Genomic DNA, 21255 nt, shown 5'->3' on the forward strand with positions numbered 1-21255 from the left:
TTCCTCTGTGTGTGTGTGTGTGTGTGTGTGTGTGTGTGTGTTCATTAAGGAAAGGAGAGGAAGGCCCTCATCTTCTTACCCATGGATCTCCCAGCCTCCTTCTCCCCCATGATTACGGAAAAGACCAACCCCTCTGTGTGTACTCTGGGTTCTGCCGCATCTCACCTGACTTGGGTACCTCGTCTTCTCTACACTCCATCTTTACCTCTCTGCTAAACCATTCTCACTCATGCAAAGATGTCTCAGTTCTTTTTAAATATGGTCCTCCAACTCTGTCTCAGAGGTACCTGGCATCTGCAGATTCCTGGGCTCCACAAGAGACTTGCAAGGTTCTTAGGCAAAGTATGCACAGCCTTGCTGCTGCTTTCGTTTGAAAAACCTAACTCATACCTACATCCTCCCATCCTGGGCCACCTCCATCCCCATTCCTCTGCTCCTCTCAGAGACAAGCTTCTCCAGATCTGTTAAGGTGGATTTGCCGGCTATCACCTCATCCTCACTTCCCATTCCCACTTCCAACCTGCTGCCTCCCAGTCTCTGCAGCGATACGTCCCATGGAAGTATCGGTGTATTCCCTGGGGTAAAAGTGGGACACTTTTCAGCGCCCTCTCTGGCTTCTCAGCTTTTGTCAAAGTGGACCCCACCCTACCTTCTCAAACAGTTCTTCACTCAGCCCCAGAGGCAAACGGGGCCCCTAGTTTTCTGCATATTTCTCTGGCAGGCTCTGCTTGTTGTCCTGTACTGATTCCTCTTCTTGGATTCTACAGATGGGTTTCCCGTTGCTTTATTCACTTTATGCTCTATGTGACCAACCCCGCCCAATTCTGTGGCTTCAAATACCATCTGTATTCCAATAAGCCCCAATTACTATCTCCAGCCTTGTCATTCCTGGTGAGTTTCAGACCCACATATCCATCTGTATAGATGTCATTTCTCCTCGGATTCACATGTCCAACTCTTGATCCTCACCACTTCCCTGCCAAACTTCCCAAGTCTCTGTATCTTAGAGAATGGTGCCCAGAGCCATCGGTTGTTGACATGGCCACCTAGCGATCATCCGTGATCCCGCCTTTCCTCCCTCTTGTCTGTGTCTTGAATGAGGCGTTCCCCCAACCCTCCTTAAAGGTCAAAGCCATACAAAAAAGGCTTTCTGACTGCAATCTAAACTAGGTTTTCCTGTTACATGCTCACAGCATCCAGGCGCTGGCCACAGCACTCCTCTCGCTTATTAAGTTCCCAGAAGCAGGCTCAATAAACCCTTCCGAGAGAGAGTAAGCCTTCCCTAAACCAGGCGCAGCCCTGTCCCAGGCGGGCACCCGGCCGTGCGCAAGCCTCCCGGAACAGAACACGCCACAGTGGGCGCAGGCGGGAGCGGCGGCGCCTGCGGGAGTAGCCGCGCGGACTACCGCCGTCGCCTCTGCGCGGCTTCCGGGTCACGTCCCCATCCCGCGAGCCGCGCTGGGACTCCGCCCCCCAGGAAAGGGGAGGAGCCTCTTGTGCCGAGCGGGGCGCGGTCGCGGTCGCTAGGCCCCACCGCAGCCGGTCAGCAGTCGCCGGTTTAAGCGCGGAGGGCGGCGGGTCACGTGCCGGACGGGGTGGGGGCGTGGCACCAGGAAGCGGCCTCCGCGCCCACTCGGATCGCCGCCGCCGCCGCCTCCCGGCCTGACTCGCCGCGCCCCGGTGCCGGGCGCAGCTTGCCCGGCTCCACGCTGGCGGCCGCCCCCGGACCCCCCGCCGCCGCCGCCGCCGCCGCGGCGCCCGCTATGGGCCAGGAGGACTACTATCTGGAGCTGTGCGACCGGCCAGTGCACTTCGAGAAGGCGAACCCGGTCAACTGCGTCTTCTTCGATGAGGCCAACAAGCAGGTCCGGGCCGGCCCGCGCCCTCCTTCCCCGCGCGGCCGGGCGCACCCTGCCCGCCATCCCCCGCGCCCCCAGCGGCGTCCTGCGCGCGCGCGCGCCCAGGCCGGGTGCTGGGGGACCAGGCCTGGGGCCTCCCGTCCGGTCCTGGCGCGGGACTGGCACCAGCCCCGTGCTGTTGGGTGGGCCGAGGGACCAGGCGCCACCGCGGCGGGGCCTTTCTCCTCCAAAGTGACAGCTGGGTTGACCCCGAACCTGCGCCACCGACCCTGCAGCGCCCTTTGGCCGGTGTGGTCGGCCGTTAGCTTGCCAGCCCTTTCTCGGTGCCTTTGTTGTGTTTGTCATTAGTTACTCTTGCACTCACGGATTTAGGCGTTGAGATTGGCTTTATTCTTGGACTTTTGGAAACGGAGGGTGGGGGAAGCAGTGTGAGGAGTAATAGGGTGTGCTTAAGTGTATCAGTGGCGCTTTTGCTGAACTGGATTAAAATTTGTAGCCTCGGCGACCCAGGCCCGGTTTTGCACAGTGGGTGGCACTCACAATGGTTTAACCTTTTTGGCCTCTGCTACTCCCTTGCCCCTTAAAATTCTTGTGAACACCAGGTATCTGTAGATGAATATGTGCCACCTTAGTTGATCTGAACCAAGAGTGGGGTGTGGTAGAAATAATCACTTGTTAGGCTGGTGTCTGTGTCTCAAGTCTTTCAAAGTTCAGGCCATTAACGTTGCTTCTTTTGCCTCCTAGGTTTTTGCAGTTCGATCTGGTGGAGCTACTGGGGTGGTAGTTAAAGGCCCAGATGATAGGAATCCCATCTCATTTAGGTAACTATTGACATTTACAGAATAACTTTCACGTGTAAATAAAATGATGTTTTTCTGTTTCGTCTTCAGAAGGTGGTTTTAAAAGTTTGTCCTTTGTCTTTCCTAAAAGTTCTGAAGTCTGTGCGCATGCACATCCCTGCCTCTAGGGAGAGGGAAGCAGACACCTGCCAAGCAGACACCTGCGAGCAGTCTCCATGGCACACATCAGTACTTCATGTCAGAGTGAAATGTGTAGAGTAGTTGTCTCTTGATTTGGGAATCAAATGCTCCAGCATAGGGTACCTACTTCCTCCTACTTGAAATTAGCAAGGCAGTTTATTGATGTGTCCATTTCCGGTGTCTTGGCGGAGGAGGGCCTTCATTTGCCTGTGGCCCAGCTCTTTCCAGAGTATGTGGTAGGTGGAGGAAGTTCCTAGGTTAGTGTTTCCTGTATAATTATATTAAGAAAATCCCAGCTTCCACCAACGGTGACTGGATGTCCCAGTGTATGCAGGTTGAACCAGTATAATTGCAAATAGCACTTCCTTTCACTTTCTGAAGTGCCTTGATTTGGTTGATAAGTTATCTGGTCTTCGTTCCTGTGATTACAGGAAGGGAAAGTGTAGTGTGGGCCCTCGATTCAGTGGTGACTTAAATTTTTTGCAGGTGGCCTGTGTTAGTAAGAACGAGTTTTTGAAGTGGAAAATGAATCATCATTTGTTTGGGACACACTGATTGCAGCCCCCCGCCCTGTGCTAGGCGCCAGGCATGTGAAGGTTTTGAATTAGCCTGGCGCCCTTTTGGAGAACTCATAAATGTAGTGTGGGAGACAAGTGTGTGGACACATTCTGTCGATTGTGAGAAAATGCTGTAATAGCACTGTGTTCAGAATTGGGGCACACAAGAGAGAGGAGACATTTATCTTGGGGTAGGCTGAGGAAGACCACTGCCTCGGACGGGGAAGGCCTCAGAGAGGAGGGAGTCTTTGAGCTAAACTTTAAAGCTTGAATGGAATGATTCTGAGTGGGGAAGAGAGATGGCCTTTCAGATGGCGAAGAACGCCAGAATGCAAAGCTTAGCAGGCAGGGTTTTTGGGGGATTCCAGGTCTGTGTAACTGAGATCAGGTGTCCTCACAGGGAAGGAGAGGTGGGGGTGGTTTGGCCCCTGGCAGGAGTCAGCTTGAACCTTATGTATTCTGCTATGGAATTAGGGCTTTATCTTATTGGAAGTTGTAAGATGGGGGCATGGCACGATCTTATCAGCGTTCGGAAAGATCACGCTGTTCACAGCATTGACCTTGGATTACCTGGGAGCATGTCAAAATCAGGGGTACCACTGAGCGTCGACTGCAGTAGTCTGAACCAGGCATACCCAAGACCAGACCCAAGGCCGAGTAGACTATCACATAGGCACTTGGGAGGTGCTTGGGAAGGTCTTGGGTAAGTCTTGGTGATCATTTGGGTGTGGAAAGTAACAGTGAGCCGCTGATCCAGATTTGGGGGCTTGGTAGGGTTTGAGGAGGAAGATACTGAATTTATCCTCTTTTAAATTTTAAGTTTTGATGGCAAACATTTTAGCAATTTTGTGTATTTTTAACAGTTATCTGGTGGTATAATTAACTGCATATATTTAATGTATACAGTTGATGAGTTTTGACATGTTAACCATCACCACAGTCTTTAAGTTTGCTTGTGCGGCCCTGTAATTCATCCCTTGACTTCCTCTTGTAAACATCTGTTTGAGGCCCCCGTAAGATGCCGGGGGTTGGGAAGTAAATGGGAAAGCGTAAGCTTGGCTGTAAGAGCATGGTGGGTGGGGGAAGGTGGTGGTTGGTGGAGAAGGTTGCTGGGTGGGTATTGGTTATTAATGTCCAAAGTGACTCTCAGGGGAAAGTGCATCTGTTCTCCATTCTTCAGTCACTTGTTAACCACAGTGTAAATTTCACTGGCAACTTGCTGCCAGTTCGATTTTGTTGTTTGAAAAGAAGTCCTGATAGTGTCAGAAACATAATTTTCAACTAAGATCTGCTGCTTTCTGAGTATTTAACTTGCCTTTTCTCACAGATTGATAGATGCTAGAATTCAGTTCTTAACTTTTTAACTCACCCCCTTTTTTTCTTAAAGAATGGAAGACAAAGGAGAAGTGAAATGCATAAAGTTTTCCTTAGAAAATAAGATATTGGCTGTTCAGAGGACCTCAAAAACTGTGGTAAGACATGCCTTTATTTATTTAAAAAAATTTTTTAATGTTTATTGTATTTTTGAGAGAGAGAGAGAGAGCGCACAAGCGGTGTAGCAGCAGAGAGGGGCGGGGAGACACAGAATCCGAAGCAGGCTCCAGGCTCCGAGCTGTCAGCACAGAGCCCAATTTGGGCTCGAACTCATGTACCAGGAGATCATGACTTGAGCCAAAGTCAGTGCTTAACCGACTGAGCCACCCAGGTGCCCCTGTTTATTTTTTTTAAGTTTTATTTAAGTAATCTCTACATCCAACGTGGGGCTCGAATCCACAACCCCAAGATCAAGAGTTACATGTTCTACTGACTGAGCCAGCCAGGTGCCCCAGGACATATCTTTAAGTACAGAGTAAAGGAAAGGACATTAGAAGTACACTTAGAAGAGAATGAATTACAAAAAAACAGCTAAAGGAAGCATTTATTATTTTAATGTCCTGAAAGTTATAGTTCTGTTGTACTATATTTGAGCCTTGGGAATTCTTTTTTTTAAATTTTTTTTAATGTTTATTCATTTTTGAGAGACAGGGCATGAGCAGGGGAGGGGCAGAGAGAGAGGGAGACACAGAATCCGAAGCAGGCTCCAGGCTCCGAGCTGTCAGCACAGAGCCCGATGTGGGGCTTGAACCCACAAACTGTGAGATCATCACCTGAGCCAAAGTCAGATGCTTAACTGAACCACCCAGGCACCCCGAGACTTGGGAATTCTTGAAGATGAGAGAGACATTTCAAGGGATAAATATTTGTGACCTTAGTTTGTCATTTTTGACTTAAAAATGTTTTAAAGTAATTTGGAACCTCAGGCAATCTTGGATTGATTGGTAGCGGCATAGATCATGTGAGTTGTATTTTTGGCAACTTTGTGAATTAGCTTTAATGGAGTAACTCCATTTACTCACTGCTTGCATCTTTGAATGCTTGATCCCCTAGGAACAGACATTCAAAGTTGGAGCACCCGTTTGGCATTTTCACTTTCCTAAGTATTCACCGTCACCATTTGTAAAGTAGAGCAAAACCTTTTGGAAACAGGCAGAATCTGATTTTCCCCTGTCAGTATTAATTGCTAAAATTGTTGGAAAGCCTCTTATAAGAGGCAGCAACACATTTCTCTGGAATCCATTGGTTTTCGGTATCAGTTTCTAAACTAACTGGATAATTGGATTAACTTTTTTTTTTATTGCATTGGAAGGGGACAGATTGTCCAAATTGGTTTTCTTGGTTTTCCTGCCTTCTATCCGGTTTTTTTTTCCGATCACTTTTTAAATTTGTCTTTTGTCTGTCTGGTGGTATGCCAGTGTCTGTTGGCAGTATGCTGCTTGATCCCAATTTCTCCTTGTGGTTTTTTTACTCTTCAGGATTTCTCTAATTTTATCCCGGATAGTTCTCAGCTGGAATACACTCAAGAGTGCAAGGTATGAGCCCAGATCCTTTCCCGGCTGCTGGCCATCTCACTGTGTGGGTGACGTGGGGGAGGGGCAGCGTGCCCTGGGAATTGCCAGCACACCCTGAGAGGCAGGCTGTGCCTTATGCTGACTCCTGTTGCACGCTGGCTCTGTGACTTGGACAGTTTTAAAAGTTTTTTTTTTTTTTTTTTTATGTTTATTTACTTTGAGAGAGAGAGAGAGCACGAGGGCATGGAGGGGCAGAGAGGGAGAGCGAGCATCTCAAGCAGGTTCCACACTGTCAGCACAGAGCCTGACTTGGGGCTGGATCTTGAGAACCGTTAAGCTCGTGACCTGAGCCGAAATCAAGAGTGGGATGCTTAACCCACTGAGCCACCCAGTCGTCCCAGTTTTAAAAGCCTGTTTCTTCTTTTATAAGATGAAATCGGGAGGATTAAATGGGTGACAGGACATTAATCGCCCAGCTGTTGGGGGGGGGGGTGTCGGACCCTGGATTCCTTTCATAGTGGCCTTGTAGGGGGTTTTAGGAAGAGGAGTGTTTTCCCCTCTCCTGATGATGTTTCCTTTCCTTGATTTGTTGTCCTTGTGTCCTTCCACTTTCTTTCCCCAAGTGTAGATTCTAATCGGTTTTAATTAGATTTGCTGGGTAGCATAAACGAGGCGAGGCGGTGGGGCTCAGCTCAAAGCAGCAATGCGACACCCTGAAAGGTAACAGAAGGTGCTAGTGGCTGGGTATGGCTTTTAGCAGCTTCACAGTGGTTTTGCTAAATGGAGTTTAGCAAATGGAGTTTAGGGTGGGCTCTGTGACAAGGAGAGGCCCTGCGGCCCACGAACCGAGCCCCTCACAGACCTCTGGATCTGTGGGCCGCAGAGCCCCTGTCCTAGCCCTGTGCGGCCTCAGGTTTGGGGCACTGCTGTGCAGCAGGGGAGGCGAAGGGGTGGGCTCAGGGCCCCAACGCCATCTTGGTCTGCACTCATTGAGAACCTTCTAAGCCTTTCTACTTTTATAATGCATGTTTTTAGAATACAGCTAAGAGAAAGTCACCTGCCCTTTGATTTTCCTTAAGGAAGAAGTTGATATCTGTGTGTGCTGGTCAGTTACCTTTCTGCAAAATTCAGACTCTTCCCTCTGTTCTTGAGAAGGAATTAAGAGTCAGGTGCTTTAGTGAGGCATCCCAGGTGGAAATCTGGGAATGTTGTATTGAAAAGTAAGTTTGATTTCTTAGTAAGTAATCAAATCGGGGTAACTTTTATTAAAGAGTGTGAGAAGTAGAGTATTTTAAGCTTTTGAAGAGTTGTACAAAAACTAATTAATTAAAAAAAATTTTTGTAATCCTTTTCAGACCAAGAATGCCAACATACTTGGATTCTGTTGGACCAGTTCTACTGAAATTGTCTTCATAACAGATCAAGGAATTGAATTTTACCAGGTATTATGTTGATCACTTCTGTTTGCTGGACAACGGTCTGTGATGGCAGTGTGGCAGCCTTCTGAATTCACTACTGAATAGACATTTTGAGATTCTAGAACTTTAGGTTTTTGTTTGGGTTTTTGTTCTTTATTTCTAATTACAAGAAATGCATGTTTTTTATAAAACATTTAAACATTACCAGGCTATCTGGAAGGTAAAAGTCCCCCCATAATCCCTAGAAATAACTAGTATGAATAGTACGTTTTTCTTTGTTTTCCTACACACATGCAAACTTCATTTTTTTATAAAAATGGGAATGTTGTATATGAAGTTGTGGCTGGCTTTTTTTCCATAGCAGTGGGGCTTGGACATTTGTCCATATTTTATTCTGAGTAGTGTTCTGTTGTGTGGGTGCACTGCGGTTTAATTAAGTCCCTGTTGATGAACCTCTGGCTTGTTTTCATTTTTCTGTGATTGTAAACAATTCTGCAGTGAACATGCTTGCAGACATTTCTTTATGTTCTTGGGTGAGGCAGTTCTTGGAAGGGGAATTACGGCACAGATACGAACATCCGAAAAGCTGAACAGATATTGCTAAATTTTGTCCAGAAGTTTGCTCTGTGACTTCCGGTATAGGGATATCTGTTTTCCACATTTCTGCCAGAACTGCATATGATGAGTCCATAGACATATAGTCTGGGTATTAGCCCTTTCTCAGGTGAGATGGTTTGCAAATACTTCCCGTTGCACAGGCTGCCCTTTTGCTCTGTTGACTTGACTCGACTCGGTACCTGCCTTGTCTTGTAATATGTTCCAGCTGCCCGACCTGTTGAGCATGCTTCTGAATCTTTCAGTGGAGCTCATCTAGAAAGTGTTCGGATATTCTCGGGGTTCAATTTTGTTGACCTAATGAAAGCAGTATAATTTAGAATGTACAGATGGAGAAAATACACCCGTTAAGCAAAATGTGAGATGTTAGTGCTTTGCCATGGGGCCGTCCTCAAAACCTTTGTAATGACCACCAGAAAGAACACAAACTGCACAAATCTCGTACACATAGAAGGAGAGTTTTGTGTATATGGTAGCGTGGATAGGATCACCTGCTTTCCCGAAAGGTTCCTTGTGGCAATCATATACTTTTCTGCTCTCTGTAGTGGAAAAGTGTACATTCATGTCATCTAGATGGTCTTCAGATCTTCAAGAAATAAGTTAAAAAGAAAGAGGACTCTAGCATATCCGTTTCGTATCTAAATTGTCAAGAAACCCATGCCTCTCCACCATGACTTCCACATCGGTTCTGGAGCACAGTGTTCTAGGAGCATTCATGTCTCGGGGCTCTATACAGTGTTCCTTAATTTATCCGAATATTTAGAGTATATTTAAGACCTGCCTCAACTGTAAAATACTAGGTTTGCATGCAGAGTCTCACGAACACGATTGTTAGCAAAAGGGAGCTGCTCCCAGACTCAGTGCTACCTGGAGCCAAGACAGAGCCAGGTAGAAGGCAGGTGCTACAGGCTGGGTGTGGGTGATTCAGTGCATGGGATCGTTGAGGGTGGGGGGGGGGGGGGGGTGTGCGCGTTTGCTTCCACGGGTTGGAGGAGGGAGTATGTAGTCTGGACTCTTGGGTGGATGATGCCTGGAGAGTGTGCAGGCTCTTGCGGGGAACTGGCCTGCCTGGGCTGTGACTGCATAGCGGTGTCTGAGCCGTATTTTCTCCTTGGTCAGGTATCCATGCTGCCCGCCTCTCAGGGTCGTGGTGTGAATAAATGAGCCAAGATTGGTAAAGCACTGAGCGTGGGGAGCAGTAGCTGCAACAAACAAAAACCTGTGCAATTTTACTTAGTGTTTTTTTCCAGATTTTTCTTGTTTTCTTAATTTACCATCAGTCATCTTCCATTTTGCTGATTTTAAAATAAAGATTCTGTTTCTCGAACTTTGCTTCAGGTGTTACCGGAGAAACGAAATCTCAAACTCCTGAAGAGCCAGAATATCAACGTGAATTGGTACATGTACTGCCCTGAGGGTGCTGTGATTCTGTTGTCTACCACAGTCCTTGGAAATGTGCTGCAGCCCTTTTATTTTCGGGTAAGAGTGAGCCTGTCTTTAGGAGAAATTCCCTTTCCCCCCTCCCATCCTGTTCCTCTAATATACTAAGGTGTCCCTGACTTCAAAGGGGCAAGTTTCTCCAATAACCTCACCACTTCTGACCACTAGAGGGCACACTGTACCATCCTGTCACGGCCAGGAATGGCTCGTTCTGTGGGGACAGACTCCAGGGAGTAAAGGACTTAGTGGGACTTTGGAAAGGATGGAGAGACAGAGTGTGTGCCTGTCCTCCGTGGTTTTATGTAGGGAATGCTAAAGCATCAAAGAGGTTTAACCAGCTTTTCCTAAAACTTGTATCACCCCAACAGGCTGGCACTATGTCAAAGCTGCCCAAGTTTGAGATTGAATTACCAGCTGCGCCCAAGTCAACTAAACTGAGCCTTTCCGAGAGAGACATCGCGATGGCGACCATGTATGTCTGTCTTTTGAGAGAATTCCTTCCTGACATTTGCTTTTGGTAATAGAAGTAGCAGAAGTGCATCATAAAAGCACAGCACTTTCGATAGGTGCCCTCGGAGCACATGATAAAGACTCCCGCTTTCCCGCTCAGTGTCTAGATTTTATGAATGGAGAAAACTGGTCGTCAGCTTGGCATTCTTTTCTGATTCTTCTAGCTTTGTGATCTTAGGGAAGTTTTTTTCCACCATTCTGGTCTGATAAAATGAGAACATTGGACCAATTTGTTGTTTAGGTATCTTAGTTCTATAATTTTTTTTTTTATTCTGTGAGTAGTTGAAGGTTATCTAGGACTTTTATTTATTTATTTATTTTTAGCTAAAATATATCCTGCTGGCTTTAAAGAACATAGTTTATCTAACAAACATGGAACTAAATTACTTATGTAGGAAGGTATCCTCGCTTGTAAATGCAGAGTATCTCAATTTCTAAGCTTCATTATGGAAGTTTTAAACACACCATAATAGAAACTGATGCAAAGAATACCTTATGTACCCATAACCCAGTTCAAAAATGTCCAAATTTTGCTCCTAAATTACTTCTTGGATTCTTCTATGGCCTAAAACAGTGGTTTTGAACTTTAACGTTCTTTGAGAGTTAGAATGCCTTTTTTTTTTTTTTTTTTTAAAAGGCCATCTACTGTGGCATCCCAGGTTAGAGAACAGATACAGTGAGAGCAGTCCTCACCCAGTGGCGGCAGAGACCCACTCCCTTCCCTCTGGTCTCATCCCTGTGGCAGACCGAGGACAGTGTCAGCCACTGGAATAGCAATGTGCATGCAGGAACTGGTCACAGGAGCATTTCTTCCATGAGGCTTATAAATGAAGAGTGATTATATTTTCCTGTTATCAAGGAATATACTCATTATGTAGAACTTGGAAGATACAGAAAGTTCCAGAAAAAGAAAGTGGACTCAGTGTATTACTCAAGGATAGCTATTAACAACATGTGTTTCTTTCTAGTAGTTTTGGACATTGTGCAGAAGTTTGTCTTCCTTTTAAAGTGCTGTGATGGAGCTCTATTTAGTTTTGCATCCCCGTTTTCACTTTTATATAATGGCCTTGGGTTTTTTTTTTTGTTTTTTTTTTTTTTTAGCTGCACTTTGTAAATATTTTTGTTGGCTGTGAAATATTGTTAGGGAATATGTCATAATTTACTTAACTCTTATGGCCTCATAATTCAGCATTTAGAATAGAGGAATTTCAGATGTCCTGTGTGAAGTCTGTCTCTTTGTTCTCCAGATACGGGCAGCTTTACGTTCTCTTCTTGAGGCATCATTCTCGGACCTCCAATAGTACAGGAGCGGAGGTAGTCCTATATCATCTACCACGGTATATTTAATGCTGTCCTCCTTCTCCAGTTTTAAAATATGAACTAAATCTTGTCGATCTATGTTTTGACCTTTCTGTTATCCTACAGAGAAGGTGCCTGTAAAAAGATGCACATATTGAAGTTAAATCGGACGGGGAAGTTTGCCCTAAACGTGGTGGATAACCTGGTGGTCGTTCATCATCAGGATACAGAGGTAGGAGTTATGTGTGGGTGTCTGGTCTGTCAGTGTGGCTTAAGAGTTAGGAAAATTAGGGCGTCCGGGGGGCTCAGTCTGTTGAGTGGCCGACTTCAGCTCAGGTCATGATCTCATGTTCGTGAGTTCGAGCCCCTACATCAGGCTCACTGCTGTCAGCACACAGTCTACTTCGGATCTTCTGCCTCTCTCTCTCTCTCTCTCTCTCTGCCCCTGCCCTGTGCGTGCTCTTTCAAAAATAAATTAACATTAAAAAGAAAAGTTCTGAAAATTGACAAAACATGCAGAACAGAGACTAGAAAGTACTTTCCATGCTAAAGCTTTGGTCTTCCAGATGCAAATGAGTTTGGTATTCTAGATGGTTGAGAAAAAAACAATGATTTCCTGTTTACTGATTACAGTTAATTAAAAACTATTCCAGAAAGTAGCACATGAGGGTATTTGACTCTGGAACAATTATTTGGTTGGTTCAGCCAAGCTGGGAATTTACTGCAGAAGCACAGTCTTGCATGAGCACACAAGCTTTGTATTTCCTTTGTGAGTACAGATAATGCTAGGTGATGATTTTGAGGCTTTGTGGCCCAAGAGAAAGACTAGAATGGGTCCTGCTTTTTTTTTTCTACATGGTTAGCTGGGTATCTGGTCACAGACAAGCTCCTTGTGTCCTGTGCCTCCCGCAGGGTGGCGATACCCTTATCTTGACTAATGAAGGTATTTCTAGTCGAAGTGAAAAAGATCTGCTGAAATCACTTGGAGCTCTTCAAGGGCAGCCTGTCATAAATGCCAGGGGTGTGCGTGAGCGTGGGGGACAATGTAACAGAGTCGTGATATCACAGCAGACTCCTCCCCGCGTAGAACCAGCCTGCGGGGGTGCAGTGCAGGGCATGCAGGCTCTGTAAGCTGACGGGAATGGAGGGATCTGAGAGAACAGAAGGGACAGGCCAAGTCATGGCTTGTTTCGGCATCAGAGTCTTACTTTTTTCCACTTCAGACATCGGTGATATTTGACATCAAGTTAAGGGGAGAGTTTGATGGCACCGTCACCTTCCATCATCCGGTGCTTCCGGCACGCTCGATTCAGCCCTATCAGATCCCCGTGGCAGGTAAGGGGACCTCCGCGTAGTGGATGGAATGAGGGGTACACACAGGGGTTCCCAGGCCCCTGTGCTTTTGGGGGGGCTTTGTGTTCCTTCCAGCATCTTCCTTTTCCAGGGCTAATAATGTGAGCATTAAAAGAGTAGGTTGTGTCAAATGATTGTCTTGTGTCTCCTGCTTACGTGGCCTGAAGGTAACCGCTGGTGAACTGGTGGAAAGCCAAATCCAGACGTTAACCTTCAGCTCCGTTCTGGTTTTTTGGGACCAGTTAGAAGTCAGTCAGGTTCGAATTGGCCAGTTATAACAAAACAAATGCCGGGTGTGATCAAAATCATAGCCTGGGCAAAGATTAATAAGAATTCAAAAGCCCATTGAATCTCTGGCCTCCAGAGCGTGGGTTGGTAAAGCATTTTTCACAGCTAAAGGCTTTTCGTCATGTTTAACCCCCTAGGTTGTAAGCCCCATGCAGGCTTGTAGCGGCTCTGTATCTTGCCTGCCCCATGCTGCTGCAGGGTGTGCCGCGGGGACGCGCTTGGTAGCCGCTCTCATTCCCCCTTCTGCTGTTGGTCTGTTCAGCTGTTCGTTTTCAAGCAGACTACACATCAGAATCACCCCGGGGGCTTTACAAGGGCACCCGCTGTCACCTGAGAGCGGTCAAGTCCATGTGATTGGCAGCCAGAGTTGAGGCCCGCGTGCAAGAACTGCTCAGGTTCTAGATTCAGGTGTTCTTTGCCTTAGCTTGTCTGGGCCCTTCCCTCTTTTGAGTGGGCTGTCCAAAATGACCACGTTTTCCAACCAGCTGATTAAAACCTGTCTTCTGATTGTCCCTGGGTAATCGGAGCAGAACTGGGAACGATGTTTAATTTGCAGGGCTGCATTTCTCAAGTTTACCATGGATGCACGGGCAGTGCAACTGGGAATTAAGAGTCCCTGTCATGTGAGGTGTTTGGGGTCTGTTTCCTAGAGGAGATCTCTGTGCCTGGACCTACCCTGTGCAATGGGGAATTGAGCTAATTATTTAGACAAAGCACAAAGCACTGTTATTTGAAATCTTCTCGGTGACTGGCCTGGGGATGTGATTTTGAACCATCCAGGACTTGGTGATTTACTGTGTAAATGAAGACGAGTCCTCTTCGGTTATTACAGAAGAATGAACAACTTCTTTGTTGGAAAGTCGTACTTTCCCCTTCTTGGGAGGCCATTTTCACAGATTGTTCTCAACTTCCCCCTTCCTCCTTATATGTGGTATCAGTGGTACAAGACAGTTCACTCCTTCCTTATTCAACTGTAGTCGAATCACCATTTACTGAAGGCTTTAAAAGTACTGCATTTCACCCTCTGAGCACTGGTGTGGGCAGTATTTCCTGGTGGCATTGTCGTTGCACACTTGTGTTTTTTCCATTTGCAGGTCCTGCTCCTGTGACCAGCCAGTCTCCCATCCCGTGCAAACTCTGTATCCTTTACAAAGGCCTTACTGTTGTGCACAGAAGGGAAGATAGTACCCCTCTTTGTCTTGGTGTGTGAGAACAGTCCTGCCTGGCAGCTGTGAATAACCTGAATAACGTCTTGGGAGCCCCCCTGGGGGTGCTTTCCTCACCACCTGGGCCTGAGTAGCCTCTGCAAATAGGGGGTGGGCGAGTGCTAAACAGAACTGGGTTTGTCTTTGGTTTTTATCCTGGTTTACCATTTCCTATAACATGCAGATTCTTCATCCTGGATTGTCTTTCAGCCTGACATCATCATCAGCGCAAGCCAAGGTGGGTCAGAGGGGACAGTCATCATGTTAGAAAATAGTTACTTGTTGGTTTTGGATGACACTTGTAGCCAGTAACAGGTTCAAGGTGAATCTGACAAATGACCTCTTCCTTCAGTCTTAGGAATGGGAAAATTTTTCACTATATACTCTGTTCTCTACTGTTGTTTTATCCTGAGCATATACTATTATTTTTTAAATGTTTATTCTGAGAGAGAGGTAGAGATTCCCAAGAAGGCTCCATGCTGTCAGTGCAGAGCCCAGTGTGGGGCTCGATCCCACAGACTGAGATCTTGACCTGAGCTGAAATCAAGAGTCGGACACTTAACTGACTGAGCCCCCAGGCGCCCCGCTTATATTGGTTTTATAATAAACAATTAAGAATGGCTATTCCCCTGCTTCTAGCCCATTTAGGTCTGTCTGTTCTGAAAAGCCAGACTCCACAGCACGGTGTACAAGGCCCTCCCTGCCCTGTCCTTATCACCCTCCGTCCTACCCACGTGTGTCTTTGCCCTTTTCTGTTCTGTTTGCATAGAAGTGCGCTCCTGCTTCCCACTGTGCTGGGCAAGCTCCTTCAAGATGCTAGCTCTCTCTTCCTGGTAACCCCCTAGCACCTGTCTCTTCCTGTTGGGAGTACTTTCCACATTTGTCTTCAGTCATCTTGTGTATTCTCCTGTCTTACCCACTGGGATTCGCGAGAATTTTCGAGGTTTCCACTGCATGTAGAATTCCCCTCTCCCTTCTCCATCTGGAACAGTGCTGGCTCTGGACCAGCTGCAGGAGAATTGAGAAGGGGACCACTCAGGTCATCTTTAATGCAGTGTTGAATTCTCTCGTGGAACCCCAATTGAGGAAGGCACTACCTGTCTACCTGGCAGTGTGGGTGTTCAGGAAATTCATGGATTGGTGAATGCATGAATTATGAACTTCCCTTGGGAGCCTCTGGAGTTACCTTTTGACTTGAAGAGCCAGTGCGGGAGAAACCAAAGTATAGGACCAAAGTAAATACCGCACGATGACATCCTTTTCTACCTTCAAGGTTAAAAGAGGGCTGGGTGTGGGGACAGAAATGCTCTGAGTTGATCGAAGACTTGTCACCCACCCTTATTTCGGGAGCTACACCGTTGATGTCCCTCTGATTGGAGAGGGTGACCTTGTTGGAGGGAACCGTCAAGCGGGTGGTGGTTGTTTGGCTGGGCGTCCTTCTGTCGTCAGGTGTGTCCTGCATTCCCTGGACTGCGCTTGGGTTAGTAAGAAGAGGGTAGCAACAGTGCTTTGCAGGACGGCCCCCTCCCCCGCCCCCCAAATGAATGTTTTAGGGGAACCATCTTTTGGGCTTCTGTTCTCGTTTGCATCCAGTATGAAATTTGCTGCCTCCTCAATCCAGGTTACCTCTGGAACCTCCAAGTAAAGCTTCAGCCTATCGTAAACCTCTTGCCAGATAAAGGAAGACTGATGGACTTTCTCCTCCAGAGAAAGGAGTGCAAGATGGTCATCCTGTCTGTCTGTTCGCAGAGTAAGTGGACGAGTCCTTCCCCATCGGACTGATTCCAGTACTCGGCTTGGGCTGCCCACACCCTTTATTGGGAGCTGGGCCACATTTGTCTGCTTTGTCCATAGTGTGGAGCCTCATTCTTCACTTGAAGAATGAATTATTTAACCCCCTGGAAGGAAAGACCAGGAAACAGAAAAATGACTTACAGTGACTTGGGTAGAAAAGCTAAATTGGATGGTTCCAGCAAAAGCAAAGCTAACTGTGGCGCACTTGACGGTAATGAGCTAGCATCTCCAGCCTTAAAACAGTTCCCAGAATCCAAGTCACTCACTGCATAGGTCTACTTTGAGCACTTTCTACTGAAAGCTTCTGTAGCTCCTTTTCCTAGTAACCAGGAAGGGCTGGTGAGTGATTTCCAATCTCCAAATGATACCCTTTCTCTGAATGCTCCTTGAAGGTATGTTTGCCTGGTAACCCTTTGAGGTTAGTTACTTCTGTGCTAGCAACTGTCTGAATTCTGAAATGGATGTAAAGTCACTTGACCTGTGTGAACATTCTTCCCAGTGTTGAGCGAGTCAGACAGAGCAACCTTACCTGTGATCGCCACGGTTTTTGACAAACTCAATCACGAGTACAAGAAGTACCTGGACGCCGAGCAGAGTTACACAACGGTAAAGCTGTGTGTGTGCTGGGACAAAGGGCTCTTCTCCACCCCCTCCGCCCAGTGTATTTCCTAACCAACTATAATGCGAGGTTCTGGTGGGATAACACCACTGGGGTGTGTGTGCCAGGTGGCAAGGTGGCTGTGTTGGGGGTCACAGATTCAGAGTTTGTGCCTCCCCCCTTAGCTTGAGGCTGCGTGTCACATAATGCCCTCGCTTGTTTTTAACCTGTGTTGAATCTTACAGATAGATCCTTGATCTTATCTGTTTTGTGGGTAAGAAAAGCAGTTTCGGCTTTGCCTTACTTTATACATACTTCTGCCCGGTCAGAGCCTGGACTGAACAAATTAGGCGTATAGTCCTTTTGCCGCATCTTCTTTCTTTCCTTTTAGGCTGTAACAGCTATAAAATTAACACTTATGCTGGCATTCGGTCAGCGTCCTGTCAGGATAGTGATGATGTATTAGCACCGTGCTTCCACAGAGCGGGTTCACGTGTTTGTCGTGAACGGCTAGAAACCATTGACGTGGCCTGTAGCCAGGTTCTGCTATACTGTTAGGATGAGCGGAAGGACGTATTTCACTTCAAGGACCTGATTAGTCCTGAGGCTTAAAACAGAAGTGGTTTTAGGCAGTAACGAGGAACCCAGAACTGCACTCCCCTTTAGCTCCTCGGGGGTAAGAGAACTGACGCAGGCTACTGAAGGCCGAGTGACCTCGGAGTGCACCTGTCCCTGTCCTGTGAGACACGTGAGGGGGGGCTGGGTTCTTGCAGAGCCTCCTCAGCCTTGCTGCTAGTGTACTGGGCTGTGGGAATCCGTAGGTCTGACCCCAGATGGGTTTCTGTGCCTCGCTGCTCTGGCTCTGAGTCTTTTTAAACGCATGCCGGTCAGAGCGTGGCCCCCCCGCCCCCCCCCCGGCAATGCTGGAGCTTCCCCAGCCCGCACCGTCAGTCCTGGGGCGAGCTGCTCTAGAGAGTTTGGGGAAGTCGTCCGTCTTCTCCCAGAAGTCAGCAATGTTTGGGTTGCCTTGTTGACCACTCGGAAACGCACACATCCAGCCTTACAAGTGGTATTCCCTTACTGTGTGACCAGTACACCATTCCATTTTTATTAGATAACAAATACGAGAAAGTCCATGATTAAGAAAATGAGGGATTTTAAGAGGTGAGAAAAATGTGTCTCAAGCAGAAGCGGACTTCTGCTTTTTTAGCTCCACGTGTGAACGTTGGCATATTTTCAAGATGACCAACTCTGACTTCTAAACCCAGCCCCAGCCCGCACAGGAAAAATGCTTTTGTCCACGTAATAAGTGCCATCCTCTGCTCGTATCTTAGGAATTCAGTCTTCTGGGAGTCCCTAGAAGCTGACGAGAGTCCCGTTTGCAATGTGTTGTCTAGGCAGTAGAAGCGGGGCCGAGCCGGTGCAGCCCGCTTCTCAAGAGGCCGGTGCGGACCCAGGCTGTGGTCGATCAGTCTGACATGTACACCCACGTGCTGTCAGTCTTCACGGAGAAGAAGGTGGGTGACGGAGCCTCCAGCCAGAGATCTTATCTGCAGGGAACTGAGGAAAGCAGAACTCCTAATGTGATTTAAAGAACCGGAGTTCTCTTGGGTGAAGACCCAGTGCTAATAGTTTGGCGTCTACTAGGCCAAAACGTGACCGTCGACGGGGGGAGGTTCTGGAGGCATCTGTGCAGAACCCGTGAACAGCACTGGGCCAGAGGCGCACGGAAACAGGGCGGGTGGGTAGACAAGGAGCTGCAGGCGGCCTCCTTGCGAGCGTCTGGTTTTGAGACTACTCTTCTTTTCTTCTGTAGGAGATGCCTCATAAATTTGTGATAGCCGTACTGATGGAGTATATTCGCTCTCTTAACCAGTTTCAGATCACAGTACAGGTACTTTCCAACCATTTGTGGTCCCAACTTAGAGGAGCGGGGTCTGCGTACCAGACTCCGAAATCTGAGTGACTCTCCCGACATCACCGTGTCGGGCTCAGGCGGGATGATTAGTGTTTAATCGCGCATCCTGTCAACGCACAGGTGACAGAAACCTTAACCCGTCACTTAGAATAGCTCCATCCTAGACACACCTGGCCTCACGCGTGTTGTAGTTGGGTGACCGGGAAAGTCTTCTCCTGTTTTTGTCCTCAGCACTACTTACACGAACTTGTCATCAAGACGCTCGTCCAGCACAACCTCTTCTACATGCTGCACCAGTTCCTTCAGTACCACGTCCTCAGTGACTCCAAGCCTCTGGTATGTGGCCCTAGGCTTTTACTTCTGGGATTAAAAACTTCAGATTTAACCGTCTGACATCTTATGCTGAAGCTGGTGTGAAAACATGTCTTTCAGGCTTGTCTGCTCTTGTCCCTAGAAAGTTTTTACCCGCCCGCTCATCAGCTGTCTCTGGATATGTTGAAGGTAACTCTTGCTATGTCCCCGTTTTAAACTGCATTCACGTCTCTTCCTGTTGCCGCTGCTTACCTGGACTTGTCTCCCCTTCCAGCGCCTCTCGACAGCAAACGATGAAATAGTAGAAGTGCTTCTTTCCAAACACCAAGTGTTAGCTGCCTTAAGATTCATCCGGGGCATCGGCGGCCATGACAACATTTCTGCACGAAAATTTTTAGATGCCGCGAAGCAGACTGAAGACAACATGCTTTTCTATACTATATTTCGGTTTTTTGAACAGCGAAACCAGCGTTTGCGAGGGAACCCTAACTTCACACCAGGTAGGACACTGCAGTGGTAAAAAGGCGTGGGGCGAACACAGGGTAGCAAGAGAATGCTGGCAGGCTAGGAGGTGAGAAGCCTTTTGGGAAAGTTCCCCTAAGGAGAACTGCGTGAGCTTTTTTACAAACAAAATCCCATGATGGTGGTAAGAGGAAAGTCAGAATGCCAGTGGAATCTGAATTAGGCTTTGGAACCTGCAGTGGACGCGTTCTGGGCACAGCTCAGGCCTGAGCGTGGGTCTGGGAATGCTCCTTTCTGAAGAATCAGGAACGAAACAGGAAAGGGCGACGAAGGGTTTAAACGGCCTCAGGCTTATTACTCACTCTTCTCTGCAGACTTACGAAACCTGAGGCATCCCCTCCTTTAGAATGGGAAGGAACATGTCCCTTTTATTTCAGGCCTGACGACTTTTTGTAGCTTAGCGAATGGTGCAAGATGGTGTTACCTGTGACAGGTTGGCCTCTCTACTTCTCCCCAAGCAGGTGGGGATTTGCTGGGGTTGTGAAGGTGCCCAGCAGCCATGGACGAAAGGACAACTCAAAAGCTTAGGAAAACAAAGTATTTTATGAAAGAAAAATAAGTTAAAACCCAGCATATGTATCTGTGAGCTGTGAAGTCTTCATTCTTTTTTCCCTCTTGTGCCACATCTGATTAAATCTGCGTTTCTTTTATAGGAGAACACTGTGAAGAACATGTTGCTTTTTTCAAGCAGGTTTTTGGAGACCAAGCTCTCATGAGGCCTACGACATTCTGAAATCACTTGCTAGTTTTTATATATATATATATAAAAAATGTGTACAAAGTTAATTTATTGCATTAATAAAGCTCTTTAAACTACAAAATGTTATAGTAAAGTGTATCTACACCATCCTCAAATGTTACTAAAAATACGGTATAGAATCTGTGTGATGGCTTACTCCCAAACAAAAGGAAAAACATTGCATTGATTGGCCTTTAAAAAGTGTCAGGGAGCAGATCCCACTCAGCCATGCTAGTGTCACCTTCCGCCTGCCAAAGAGTTAGGTCTGGTTCGCGGAGAACTGGAAGGCCCCGCAGCGTCCCGGGGCTGCCTTCTGATTCCGTAATGCTTCCGATTCACGCGTCACATTTGCATTCCTGAGTTTAAAAGCACTATGGCCGAAGCTGCTGCTGTTAAGTAGCCTGATGTCTGGTACCGTCCAGTGTCCAACTCGGCCTCGACGGTGCAGCTACTGTCCAGTGAGCGGTAGGCTGAGCGACCCACAGACACAGTTCAGAGTCCCCCGACCTCGCAAGAGGGCTAGAAATTTAGGAGTTGTTCTCGCTCTGTACCTTTGTATTGCTCTTGAGTGGCCAAGCTTTTGGCTTTATTTATTGATGGGCCTGTGAGGGATTAAAGAAAAAACTTCTGGGTTATTTCTTCAGTAGAAAAGGAAGGCGACAGGGTAGTTCTGTTATAGTACAAACTTTCTATCCCTCTGAGATTCAAAAACCCCAACTCCTCATGTTCCCTATCTCAATGCTTCAACTTCTTATAAAGCTCAAGTCAAGCAAATTAGTACTGTTGTCCTTTCAACCACAGGTCATTTACAGAAGCTGAGGTGGCCGCAGAAGTAAAGAGACCTTAAGGGTAGTCTCAAGACATGACCCGAGGAGCAGAGGGAGCACTTTGCTGGCACAGGGAGGAAGGGACCAGAAGGTGCTCTCAGCACTGCTGGGCTGTGGCCAGCGGCCCGGCCAC

At 47.3% G+C, this 21255-nt stretch overlaps 2 protein-coding genes across 4 annotated transcripts in view; one reads left to right on the top strand and one right to left on the bottom strand.

Moving 5' to 3' along the window:
• The first annotated feature begins 1596 nt into the window (after positions 1 to 1596).
• RMC1 (regulator of MON1-CCZ1) lies at positions 1597 to 20377 on the top strand. 2 transcript variants are annotated; one of them, XM_047827047.1, is made up of 20 exons: positions 1597 to 1865; positions 2604 to 2680; positions 4784 to 4868; positions 6249 to 6305; positions 7640 to 7726; positions 9656 to 9796; positions 10126 to 10229; positions 11515 to 11604; positions 11693 to 11798; positions 12790 to 12901; positions 14302 to 14346; positions 14597 to 14650; positions 16034 to 16162; positions 16706 to 16812; positions 18202 to 18321; positions 18621 to 18698; positions 18954 to 19058; positions 19155 to 19223; positions 19309 to 19534; positions 20210 to 20377. In XM_047827047.1, the coding sequence occupies exons 1-20, from the start codon at positions 1764 to 1766 to the stop codon at positions 20287 to 20289; spliced, it is 1974 nt and encodes a 657-aa protein (XP_047683003.1). In that variant the 5' UTR covers positions 1597 to 1763; the 3' UTR covers positions 20290 to 20377. The 2 variants fall into 2 exon arrangements, with proteins under 2 accessions (XP_047683003.1, XP_047683004.1); XM_047827048.1 differs by lacking the exon at positions 1597 to 1865 and adding an exon at positions 2007 to 2182.
• Positions 20081 to 21255, bottom strand: part of NPC1 (NPC intracellular cholesterol transporter 1) — a 54951-nt gene continuing 53776 nt past the window's right edge. For both annotated transcript variants that reach the window (XM_047827046.1, XM_047827045.1), the window contains exon 25: positions 20081 to 20897. In XM_047827046.1, coding sequence (XP_047683002.1) covers positions 20815 to 20897 — 83 coding nt within the window. In that variant the 3' untranslated portion in view covers positions 20081 to 20814. The remainder of the gene's footprint in view (positions 20898 to 21255) is intronic.

This window comes from Prionailurus viverrinus, chromosome D3, assembly GCF_022837055.1.
Source record: "Prionailurus viverrinus isolate Anna chromosome D3, UM_Priviv_1.0, whole genome shotgun sequence".
NCBI classification, from domain to species: Eukaryota; Metazoa; Chordata; class Mammalia; order Carnivora; family Felidae; genus Prionailurus; species Prionailurus viverrinus.

Bases quoted from the DNA above. Each gene is read 5' to 3' on its own strand.
- RMC1 (XM_047827047.1), top strand. From the start codon at position 1,764: ATGGGCCAGGAGGACTACTATCTGGAGCTGTGCGACCGGCCAGTGCAC. The intron at 2,681-4,783 runs GTAACTATTGAC...TTTTTCTTAAAG, and splicing joins AGGAATCCCATCTCATTTAG to AATGGAAGACAAAGGAGAAG. The intron at 12,902-14,301 runs GTAAGGGGACCT...TTCCATTTGCAG, and splicing joins CTATCAGATCCCCGTGGCAG to GTCCTGCTCCTGTGACCAGC.